The sequence below is a fragment of the Gadus morhua genome, chromosome 10 (genome assembly GCF_902167405.1).
Source record: "Gadus morhua chromosome 10, gadMor3.0, whole genome shotgun sequence".
Classification (NCBI taxonomy): domain Eukaryota; kingdom Metazoa; phylum Chordata; class Actinopteri; order Gadiformes; family Gadidae; genus Gadus; species Gadus morhua.
Genome location: NC_044057.1, coordinates 10,685,368 through 10,698,184, shown reverse-complemented (window position 1 = coordinate 10,698,184; position 12,817 = coordinate 10,685,368). Strand labels below are relative to the sequence as shown.

Genomic DNA, 12,817 nt, shown 5'->3' with positions numbered 1-12,817 from the left:
AAGAGATCTGGATCTAGTCATGCAATTGGCGTGTCGGCACCATTTACGGTTTGGGCTGTGGGCACACTTTTAGGGGGGTAAGTATAGGAACAAGAAGTGTGCATTTCGCCGGCACAACGCGACAAGAAATGTGCGTTTCGCCGGCACAAAGCGAAGCATGTGTTCAAAACGCTACCCTGAACCTGTGGATACAAAGGATTTGACTGTGGTAGGAGTAGCGAGAAGTCAGTGTAGCGTTTTCGCGGCGAAATTTTGTAGACGATATACAATTTCCTCGTTTATTGCGCCCCCTAATGGCAAAATTTTCCGAAATTTTTATCAAACGACGTTAAGGTTAACACCAACATGTGTGTAAAATTTGGACTCGATCCGATGTCTAATTTTGGATTTCTTTGGATTTTTGATATTCCACGTCTAATTTAGCTAATAAACCAATATTCAAAACGCTACCGTTTCGTTGTCAAAGGTCGCATCAAAAAAGTGTTCGAGTTTTATTTTTTGTGTGCGTCTGACGATGTCGTGTGCAAGGTTTGGTGTTGATCAGGCGAGAAACGTGGGAGGAGTAGGGAAAAAACAGTTTTGCGGTTTTCGCGATTTTGCGAAAAAAAATTCTAGACGCAAATGGGCGTGGCCTATGCCAAAAGATGCAGCAGACTCCAGTGCATCTGTGTGTACAAGTTTTTGGACTGTGGGAGGTTCGGTGTGGGAGCTATAGCCCCAAACGCGTTTCCCCTTGGTATAGCGCCACCTAGGGACCGGCATGTCCTGATTTGGTTATCTGAGTAGCGGTGCCGGACCTGGATCTAGTCATGTAATTGGCGCGTGTGCACCATTTACGGTTTGGGCTGTGGACACACTTTCAAGGCGGGAAGAATAAAAAGAAAAATCCTTACAAAAACAATAGGGATCCAACCTGTTGGCTTGGACCCCTAACTAGAACTGCAAGCAGTTATGCAGGGGTCCAAGAAGTGTGCATTTCGCCGGCACAACGCTACAAGAAATGTGCGTTTCGCCGGCACAACGCGAAGCAAGTATTCAAAACGCTACCGTGAACAACATGTGGATATAAAGGTTTTGACTGTGGGAGCTTCGGTGTGGGAGTTATAGGCTAAAACGCGTTTTCAGAACATTCCATGGCCAAATAGGAGATAGACATTGTCGTCGTTTTTTGGCGCTGCCTTGTGGCGAAATTTTCCAAAGAGAATTATCCTTTGCCAAATAACTCCCGCCCACATTAATAATTCTTGGCCATATTTTCTATATAGGCTCGGGATTGCCCCTTGATGGTTTCCCTTGAGTTTGAAGAACATTCCTTTGGCCAATTAGAAGATATACAAATTCCTCGTTTATTCCGCCCCCTTATGGCGAAAATTTCCGAATTTTTTATCGAACGCCATTAAGTGGAGCATCGACATGTCTGTACAATTTGGACTCGATCCGATGTCTAATTCTGGATTTCTTTGGATTTTTGATTTTCCACGTCTAATTTAGCTCATAAACCAATATTCAAAACGCTACCGTTTCGTCGTCGAAGGTCCGATAAAAAAAGAAAAAACAGTTTTGCGGTTTTCGCGATTTTGCGAAAAAAAATTATGGACGCAAATGGGCGTGGCCTATGCCAAAAGATGCAGCAGACTCCAGTGAATATGTGCGTACAAGTTTTTGAATGTGGGAGATTCGGTGTGGGAGTTATAGCCCCAAACGCGTATTCATTGGAATAGCGCCACCTAGTGGCCGGCGTGTCTGGATTTTGTCGTCTGCGTAGTCCGAAGGGATCTGGATCTAGTCATGCAATTCGCGTGTCGGCACCATTTACGGTTTGGGCTGTGGTACCACTTTTAGGGGGGTAAGTATAATAGGAAGAAAAATCCTTACAAAAACAATAGGGATCCAACCTGTTGGCTTGGACCCCTAATAATAAGAAAAATCCTTACAAAAACAATAGGGATCCAACCTGTTGGCTTGGACCCCTATTAATAATAATCCTTACAAAAACAATAGGGATCCAACCTGTTGGCTTGGACCCCTAACTAGAACTGCAAGCAGTTATGCAGGGGTCCAAGAAGTGTGCATTTCGCCGGCACAACGCGACAAGAAATGTGCGTTTCGCCGGCACAACGCGAAGCATGTGTTCAAAACGCTACCCTGAACCTGTGGACACAAAGGATTTGACTTTGGTAGGAGTAGCGAGAAGTCAGTGTGGCGTTTTCGCGGCGAAATTTTGTAGAAGATGTACAATTTCCTCGTTTATTGCGCCCCCTATATTCATTGACGCAAATGGGCGTGGCCTAGGTCAAAAGATGCAGCAGACTCCAGTGAATATGTGCGTACAAGTTTTTGACTGTGGGAGGTTCGGTGTGGGAGTTATAGCCCCAAACGCGTATTCCTTGGTATAGCGCCACCTAGGGACCGGCGTGTCTGGATTTTGTTATCTGAGTAGCGGTGCCGATTCTGGATCTAGTCATGCAATTGGCGCGTGTGCACCATTTACGGTTTGGGCTGTGGTTCCACTTTCACGGGGAGGTAGTATAAAAATCCTTACAAAAACAATAGGGATCCAACCTGTTGGCTTGGACCCCTAATAAGAAAAATCCTTACAAAAACAATAGGGATCCAACCTGTTGGCTTAGACCCCTAATAAACACTACAAAAACAATAGGGATCCAACCTGTTGGCTTGGACCCCTAATAAAAAGAAAAATCCTTACAAAAACAATAGGGATCCAACCTGTTGGCTTGGACCCCTAATAATAATAGGAAGAAAAATCCTTACAAAAACAATAGGGATCCAACCTGTTGGCTTGGACCCCTAAAAATCCTTACAAAAACAACAGGGATCCAACCTGTTGGCTTGGACCCCTAAAAATCCTTACAAAAACAATAGGGATCCAACCTGTTGGCTTGGACCCCTAAAAAGAAAAATCCTTACAAAAACAATAGGGTTCCAACCTGTTGGCTTGGACCCCTAATAATTCAGCCTAACTACACTGTAAACCTGAACAGTACTAGTAACTAATAAAGATCGTGAACACTACAATCAAAATCTGTCATATAGTGGATAGAAATTAGACAGACAAAACTATTTCATTCTTTTTTTTTTACGTGGCTTTAAAGATTTGAGTAAACCCCTCTAGTTAAATTATTATTTATAAGTAATTGTATTGACTTCATTGACGTCACAACGAAGAGCCGGCTCTTTCGGTTCACAAACTCCTCTTCATTTAGAAGATCCTTCCTTTCCTTATGAGTTTCATAAGGAAAGGAAGGAAACTCACAAGACTTCCTTGCTGAGGACAATGATACCAATTCAAAATAACCCAATTTCCACCATTCCTGACTGATTATCTTAATCACTCAGAGTTAAATCATCATCCCAGTTAGGGATGTGAACATAATTGACCATTTGCCGTTCGTTCGAAAAGCTTAGGGTCTTGACCATCGGCAAACATTTTGACAACTTTTTAACCCAATACAATCTGTGTAGTAATGCAAAGACAGGACTTAAGCATCTCAACTCAGATGCATTGGGTTGTTCTGTATTGTTGTCTTTTCTTTAACCTAAATAGTAACCTCTAGGGGGATGCCATATTAGCATATTCATAGATCCTGGCATAGAAGTTTTTAAGTGTTCATGGTACTTGAGATGAAAAGGTTACCTGGGTTCTGCAGTCGTCCCTGGCAACCATTTAGTTCAGCTCCCTCCAAAGAAACATTCTCCAAGATAGCCATGCCACCTCTCTGTAAAAGAAGTAGAAAGGGACGTTTATACTCACTTGCTTTGTGTATCATTTAAAAAACTGTTTTACCCTCCATGACATCAGAATCATTGTTCTCTCTTCTTTCCACTCATTATTTGAGTGAACTAGTTACAGCATTAGCAGCTAACTGACTGACACCTCACCACCTGGTCACGGTGCTCCTTGTGTCCAGGTCAGATGTCTTACATGAGGCTGTGTTGGAGTTGCTTCAAGACACAGAGCAGTGGAGATGGGATGAAGCCATGGCCCAGTAGCTTGAATATCTCCTCCAGAACACATTGTTGTGATGGCCCAGGACAATCAATTAGTTGCTCATAGGTCTTTAAATGGTGGAATACAGATATCGTCCTAACTGGCTGGAGGAAGGTGGAACAATAAAGAAATAGGCCTTTCTACAAGAGGCACACAATGGGATAGGTAATGAATTTGAGGCCTGTCCCCAATAACCTGGCAACTTCATCACTGAAGTTAATTACCTCCTTGTGAACGTGATACTTAGGCATACTAAATCAGAGACACAATCAAAGACATTAGGAAACCGATGTCTTCAAACAGAACGGGACTGTAATGAACTCGTAGCCAAATTTAAATGAAACATGAATATGTTTCTAATGGAGACCATTCCAAAATGCAAGCCCAAAGGGTATTTGCCTCTATATTTACTTGAAATAACTTGAGTGGAAAACGTCTTCTGCCAAGAAATACAAAAGGTAGCCAACAGTTAGTATAATCACTTACATATGTTATTTTTGTTTTTGTTTCTTCAAAGCTAAGATGGCTAACAAGGCTAGTGTTGCTCGTTTGGGGAAAAACAGCAGCCTCCTCCTCAGGATGGGTTCCTGAATCACTTGTTTGTGATTGATACATTCGCTGTACATTATACGTTCTGCTGCTTTATATGATATATTCCAACACTAACACTAACATATGTAGTTGCTACAAACACAGAGTGAAAGCACTAAGAAAGCAATGACTTCTGTTAGTGGTAGACTGACAAACGGTTCATCTAATCAGGACGAGGCATCAATGCGTACCTCCCTTTTCCGGATTGGAACACGGCCGGATTGAGTCTGAGGGCTCTCAAGTTTTACGCATTTGGCGCAACATGGTCTCACAGGAATCCGTGAAATGACTACGGTCGGACGATATCCGATATCCGTGTGTGAGCCACGGAATAACAGTGTCATTTACTTGCATTGGAGCAAATTCCGTGGCCACATCACGGACAATTGAAGTGATTACGTCAGACCACCACGGATTTTGAGTTAAGCCCCCGCTGTGGTCAAATGGCACACACACAGATTGAAACGGGAGCACACACACAGATTGAAACGGGAATCTGTGTGTGTGCCACAGAATATCATTGTCATTGCCGCTATTTAACAGTGGAACAGTTTGGAATCAAATGGGTTTCCCGTACGTAGGGTAACCAGACGTCCTCTTTTGCCCGGACATGCCCTCTTTTTGAAACACTTTTAAAAAAATGTGTGGCGGAATTTCAACATCGTCCGGGATTTATTAAAGCCTCATACATGTTCACATTGAATTTGCGTTGCGTTTCTCTGGTTCGTTCACAAACTAGTTAGGCTACGCCCTCCCCTACTCAGTTCTGTTCCCTTTGCATTGGTGGAAGTGAGTAGGGGGAGTGGTTAAGTAGAGCCTTCAGATTGGACGGTTTGACTTACTTAGTTACCGTCATGTTTGTATTTATTTTTTTACCATTATTGTTTCATTGGGACAAAAGTTAACTAATTTCTCCTACAAATGATTGATAAAGTTCTATCTATTGAACAGAAAGAAATACTTGGTCATATTTTTACACACTTTACCACAGCATTGGCCTACTGAATGCCACTGATATATTTTATCCATTGTACTGAATGCCACATAAATATATAATTATGTTTTTGCACGTTTGGGAAAAGTATATACCTTTACTGGTGTTGCTTAAGCCAATAGCCTTTTGAGGCGGTGTTGTTTCTGAATATTAGTGTTAAGGGCCAATAATGCTTACTATGTAAGGGATAATGTATAGAACGCCGGTCATTATCGAGAAAATAAGCCCTGACAGGGCGAACAGGACACCGACGCGCAGCGGAGGTAGCCGTGTAATAAGCGCTATCCCGCTTATTACACGGCTACTTGCCAAAACGAAACAATTTATTTACAATGTATTTGTTACCAGCATTCATAGTGTTGATCAGCAGAGAAATAGTCCGCCCAAGACGTTGACGTCGTCGCTTAGCAACCAACAGTGCTTGGGTTGATACATATCCCGCTTATTACATTGACAAGTTACCGGACTACGTGCGGAGTGTTACCAAAGGCAAAAAGTCCTTTTGTTTACCTTGACAGCGGTCATTATTCATCCGTTGCCAATGAATTATCCAAAAATAATTGACCGCTGGAAGTTGTGAAGTGCCCATGCAAGTGTACGGAACGTTGAAAATACCCGTGTAATAACATACATTAGTCACCATCTCTGTGGACACATTTGTATGCAGTCACATGTTAATATACCCCCCCCCCCCCCGCCGACAAAATCTCACTCTGAACTCAGTTCAAAACTTGAGAGCCCTGAGTCTCTAATGCTGTGATGTGCCGTTATGTTTAGTTTTATTTTTTTTCCTATGGGTTCTGGGCAAGCCCCCAGGAACAGTGCATACTTCCGCAATCAACCAGTGCTCAGCGGCCAAGCCTGGTATTGCAACTGCTTAAGCAGGCTTTGGACGGGTCCCTCAATTCAAGGGGCCCAGAAGTAGACATCTCCGTTCACTCCAATACAAGTGGGGAACAGGAATGTCTCATCTCATTTTCGTCTCCGCAAAAAAGTCTGGATATCAATCAAAGCCTCATAATTATCTTTATGCCATGTACTAAATAATGTTAATTTAATGTTCTCGAAATGCCACCTCAAGCGTTTTATTAGCCGTTTTGTTGATTCTTTTTTTCAGGAGAAGGACGGGAGGGCAGCTAAAAGGAGTCGTAGTGAAACAATTGTTGATTCAGCCCGGCATCCGAGAGGGCTCAGTGCACGGCTCCGTTAACTTCTCGTGTCCGAGATTTTTCCTTTTACTTAAAGGGATACTTCACTGGTGGAGATATGAAGGTTATATTAAGTAAATAATGCTATGTATTATAAATGTGCAAAAAATATTGAAATCGGTTCATCGTAGCCTGAGAAAAGGCAGAAAGTGTCTCTCTGGCTCAAAAGTAAGAAATCCTCCAACTCCCACAGTGCATTGTGCTCGCTGCACCGCCCGCCTGTTTCCGTTTGGAGTGGGAAGGACCCATTATACTAGCGTGAGTTGTAGCGCGAGCAAACTTTGTGTAAACATATCCCCGTGATATGTTGACTAGTTTAGACTTCTGCTCGCGTTTTTTCAAACGCATCATTTCTATATTACTGTACAGCATAAAAACATTTGCTATATACAGTAGCTAAGCTTATCAAGTATTTGTACTCAACCTTTTCTCCCCGGTTCTAATAAGTGTTTATCTTATACAGTAGGCCTACTTTAGTTTAACAGCACTTGGGTTAGTAAACAAATCACAACAACCAACATGAATTTGAAGTTTTATTCATGAAAAAATATGAACTATTTACAAAAATAAAACGTGTAGGGTGCTTCTGCTAGAGTCAAAATAGGTTGAGAAGAAGCGAGACTACAGCCTCCCCCACACATCTACTCTGCCACTATCTGACACACAGATAGACAGCCCACAGACCTTGAAGAGAGACAGCTCCCCCCCTGTACTGATAGTAGTCCTGAGTATTACTGAGGCAAAAAAGTGTTCAGCCGTAGACACATTATAAAGGAAGTTTCACATAATCTGCTGAACCCAAGGTTGCCTACGTCAAAACATTGCAACTTTTGCATTCCTTCTGTAACCACTAAGAGTAAACAAAGGGAAACTTAGACACACTGCTAACCTCACAAATCTCATACCTATTGCCTCCAAACCAAAAACAACCTTAAAGCCTATCAACAACACCATTAGGATGGGTCTACTTAATGTTAGGTCTCTCAATAACAAATCAATTTTAGTGAATGATTTTATTACCACTTCTTAACTGGATTTGATGTTTTTAACTGAAACATGGTGGAACAAAATAACAGTGCAACCGTTCTGATAGAGACAGCTCCTCCAAACTATCACTTTGATACATGTAGATCTGGAAAAAGAGGTGGAGGGGTTGCTGCTGTATTTAAAAATGTATTTCAGGGGAAACAGATGTTATTTAGTGATTTTCCATCATTCGAATACCTTAGTGCTGTATTGAAATGCTCCCCAAGAGTTCTCCGATTCATTATTTACAGGCCACCTACATACTCTGCAAATTTTTTCGATGATTTCACTGAATTATTGTCTAGCATCTCCACAGAATTTTAAAGTCTAGTTATAACTGGTGACTTCAATTTTCATACTGATGATTTGAATGAAGTGTGCAAAAAAACTTTTTACCATTATGGACGATTTCTGGAAAGCAAAAGGCAACCTGGAGAAAAGCTGCTTCTGTAACAGCACAGAAAAAAGACTGCAGGAGGGTTGAACGCATCTGGCGCAAAACTTCATATTTACCATGATATCTATAAAGAGACCCTCCGTGCCTACAATTTAGACTTAAAAAGTGCAAGAGAAACATTTCTCTCCAATATCATTAAAACCAATACTAATAATGCAAAAACCCTATTTGCAACTGTTGACAGAATGACCTACGCCCCAACACAAATTCCACCTGATCTCCATTCCACGCAGAAATGCAATGAGTTTGCAGCTTTTTATACTGATAAAATTGAAGTCATCAGACGCGCCATCAATATCTCCACTTCAAACAAAAATGTTGGACTACCACCCTGTTCAGGCAAAAGTAATGTTGGACTACCACCCTGTTCAGGCAAAAGTAACGTGGCAAGGATGGCATACTTTTATGTTATAGACTCTAAAACTCTTGTGGAAACTGTGACACAACTAAAGCCATCCACAACTAAAATCACCTGTTGCTTTGATTGTTTACCTACCAACCTCTTTAAGAATGTTTTCGACTGCATAGCAATAGACATATTGCAGATAGTCTCTCCCAACTCTCTCCAGTCAGGCAATTTCCCAAAAGCTTTGATAACTGCAGTTATAAAAACCCTTTTAAAAAAGCAGAGCCTAGATGCCTCTATTATTAACAACTACAGACCAATATAAAATCTACCCTTCATAAGTAAAATCATTGAGAATGTTGTCCTCCAGCGACTTAATCACTTCCTGGCATCAACTGGTTGCTATGACACCTTCCAATAAGGATTTCGACCACTGCACAGCACTGAGACCGCCCTTATTAAAGTTGTAAACGACATCCGTCTTAACACAGACTCTGGCAAAACCTCAATACTAATGCTACTAGACCTCAGTGCTGCATTCGACACTGTAGAGTAGTCATACAATACTTTTGGACAGGTTAGAAAACTGGGTGAGGCTTTAAGGCTCAGTCTTACATTGGTTCAGGTCTTACCTACAAAATAGGAACTACTTAGTTTCCATTGGCGACTTTGTATCAGAATCAACCAACGTGACATGTGGAGTCCCACAAGGTTCGATCTTAGGACCCTCTTTATTCAACATCTACATGCTCCCACTAGGGCAAATCATGCAAAATAACAATGACCATCATTGCTATGCTGATGACACTCAAATCTATGTTTCGCTATCACCAAATGACTATCGGCCCATAGATCTTCTGTGCCAGTGCATTGAGCAAGTGAAAGACTGGATGTGCCGAAATTTCCTTCAACTGAATGAGGACAAAACAGAGATAATTGTATTTGGTTCTAAAACGGAAAGTAACCCAACACCTTCACTCTCTGTCCCTGAAAACCTCAATCAAAGCCAGAAATCTAGGGGTTATCATGGATTCAGATTAAAATTTCGACAGTCACATCAAATCAGTTACAAAATCTGCATATTATCACCTTAAAATGTAGCAAGACTTAGAGGGCTCATGTCCACCGAAGACTTACAAAAACGTGTACATGCCTTTATCACTAGTAAGCTTGATTACTGCAATGGTCTTCTTACAGGTCTCCCAAAACAAACTCTGAGGAACCTTCAGCTTGTTCAGAATGCTGCTTTAGTTCTAACAAAGACCAAAACATTTGAACAGATTACACAAATTCTTAAGTCATTACACATGCTTCCTGTAGGTCAGAGAATTGATTTTAAAATCATGTTGCTAACCTATAAATCCCTACATGGTTTAGGCCCAAAATATTTAACTGATATGCTTCCACTACATAAGCCTTCTAGACTACTAAGATCTTTTGAGACCAATCTGTTAATTATCCCCAGAGTAAACACGAAATATGGGAAAGCAGGATTTAGTTACTATGCAACAAATAGCTGGAATAAACTCCCTGAGGATTTAAGACTTGCCCCAACTCTGAGCACCTTTAAAACAAGACAAGACTTTTTGTTTGCAGTAGCTTTCTGCTAAATCTTAAATGTATTGCACTTTCTAAAAAGCTTTTTTTAACTTTGCCTTTATTTTCTTTTTTATTACTAAAATGCTTTTTTAACTTTCTATTTTACTAATTTCTTTGCATCTTTGTCACGGTCTCTCCAACCAGATCCTAGCTGCCACTAGTTTCGTTCTCTGTCAGTCTTGTCTGTCCCTGTTTGTTGTTGTCTCAGTGTTTCATGTGCGGGGTCGTGGCCTCCGCATTCCAGCACAGTTCCCCGACCCAGCCTCATTGATTACCCGCACCTGAGAGTCATCTGCAATCAGGATAACCAGGATATCTACCACAGTCTTCCAGCCATTCGTCGCCAGATCGTCAGTTGTACTTACCCTGTTGAGTAGCTGCCTGATTCTATTCCTACCTGTATTCCTAGTTCTAGTTTACTCTTGTTCAAGTCTGCGCATTCCTAATACTTTTTTCTCTCTACCAGTCATCACCATCACTACTGTACCACAACCCTGCTCTACTGCCGGATTACCATCTTCGTCGAATCGTCGTGCGCGACTGTCGGTTCGCCTGCCAGCCGACCCATCCAACCTCGGTTCGGACACCCGGCCCATGGTTTCAGGATTACCCCTAACGGACGCAACCTTCTGCACTAAACTTGATCAACCGTGGACTAATAAACTGTTCTACTGTTTCTGCTCTCGTCTGTGGTCATTTGTGCCGTGCGTTTGGGTCCACCCCGTCTTGAGCCGTAACAATATGTTTTCTTTTACTTATCTATTATTTTATTGTATTGTATGACAATGTTTATATGTGAAGCACTTTGAATCTGCCTTGTGTACGAATAGTGCTACATAAATCAAGTTGCCTTGCCTTGCTTATTATTAGCAATGGCTACTTGCCAAAATGAAAAAATAACTTCAGACAATGTGTCTTTTTCCAATGGATTTGTTATTATTTATAGTGTTGATCAGCAGAGAAATAGTTCGCCAAAGTCGTTGACGTCGCTTAGCAACCGAATACGCTGGGGTTGATAAGTTACTGAGTGATACAGAAGATGTCAATCAGAGGCAAAAAATTCACTTTCCTTCACAGCGGTCAAATATGCTGGGCGTGAGCATTCAACTGCATTAAGAAGAGCTGTGTAATAAAAAAAAATAATTGATAGCTGAACGTTGGGAATGCCCATGCAAGTGAATGGAGCAGTCTACAGCATTGAGAATAGCCGTGTAATAAGTAAGAAATATTGTATAGAACGCTGGTCATTATCTGGAAAATAAGCCCTGACAGGGCGAACAGGACACCGACGCGCAGCGAAGGTGTCTTGCTTTGCCCTGAAGGGGCTTATTTTCAATAATGACCGGCGACGTTCTATACATTATCCCGCTTATTACACGGCTACTAAGGATGGGCATTAGATTAAGTTGTCTTAGTCGATTGTCGGGAAAATTAACGATCAATTAGTCGATTAATCGTTAATATTTTACCTTAAAATTTGTTCCGACCAAGTATAACAGCACCGGGACTTTTAACTATACATGTATCACTCAGCTGTTTATGTTCTGCTAGCCAGTGTGTGTGTTGCTATGCAACAGTTTAGTCCCAGTCGCGGATCCATTTATGTTCGCGGTGCCAAATAAATAATTAAATAAACAAACAAATGTTAACTAATTAATGGTGCTTGTAGAACTTTTGTATAAAAGCAATATCACACTCGAGGTCGTGCTGTTGTAGTGAATATCAGCACAGCTGTCATTATCTTCGGCACAATCACAGCCGTGCTGATACAACGCACTATCTCTCGTGTGATATTACTTAAGTATTTATATGCTATATTCAAAATGAAAGGAAAATACAAAAGCAGCGTGTTTTCCTAATTGGGATCTTTATTATTAGATGAACAACTCATCTAATAATATAATAACATAAACATAACTAAAAATAAACACAACCCTAGTTACCTCCCAAAATAATAACAATAATCATATAAAAAAAACAATCATGTTACAACTTAACCAACCAGTCTCCGGATTTTTGTTCAGAAAGATGAGCATGTTCACATGCTCTGGGGTCAGACGCGACCGCAGCCTGGTGACCGTCAGTCCAGCCGCCGAAAACACCCACTCTGAGGGGACCGACGTTGCCGTGATGCACGAATACCTCCGTGCTAACTTGGCAAGGCGGGGGAACAACTTTCCACAATCCAGGGGCTCAGAAAGTTCTTTATTTCTGCTTCGATGCTAACCTCGCCTAGAGTGGTAGGCCTATAGTGCTCCCCAAGAAGTCATTTTTTTAATAATAATGGTCCCACACCAGAATTCGCCGCGGCCTCGTCCGCTTCATGATTACATGACCGTGTTCCAATATCCATACTATCTGTACTTACTAGCCTAACTTTGAGTACGTAGGGCGTTCCGATTCAGATCGGGCAAAAATAAGTGTACTGAAAACGGTCAAATCGCGAAGTGTGTGGCGATGTACACTTTTCGTACTCAACGGCAGCCATCTTAGCTACGTAGCGGAAGAGGGCGGAGCCAGGTTGAGCCAAAGCCGGCGCATTTTCCAGATAGCCTGCATCAATGGTCATTTTGTAGTTTTTATAGCT

At 41.6% G+C, this 12,817-nt stretch overlaps 1 protein-coding gene across 2 annotated transcripts in view; it reads right to left on the bottom strand.

Annotated features, from left to right (window-relative positions):
• Positions 1-12,817, bottom strand: part of renbp (renin binding protein) — a 117,187-nt gene that overhangs the window by 54,151 nt on the left and 50,219 nt on the right. For both annotated transcript variants that reach the window (XM_030369214.1, XM_030369215.1), the window contains exon 7: positions 3,656-3,737. In XM_030369214.1, the coding sequence (XP_030225074.1) occupies positions 3,656-3,737 (82 nt within the window). The remainder of the gene's footprint in view (positions 1-3,655; positions 3,738-12,817) is intronic.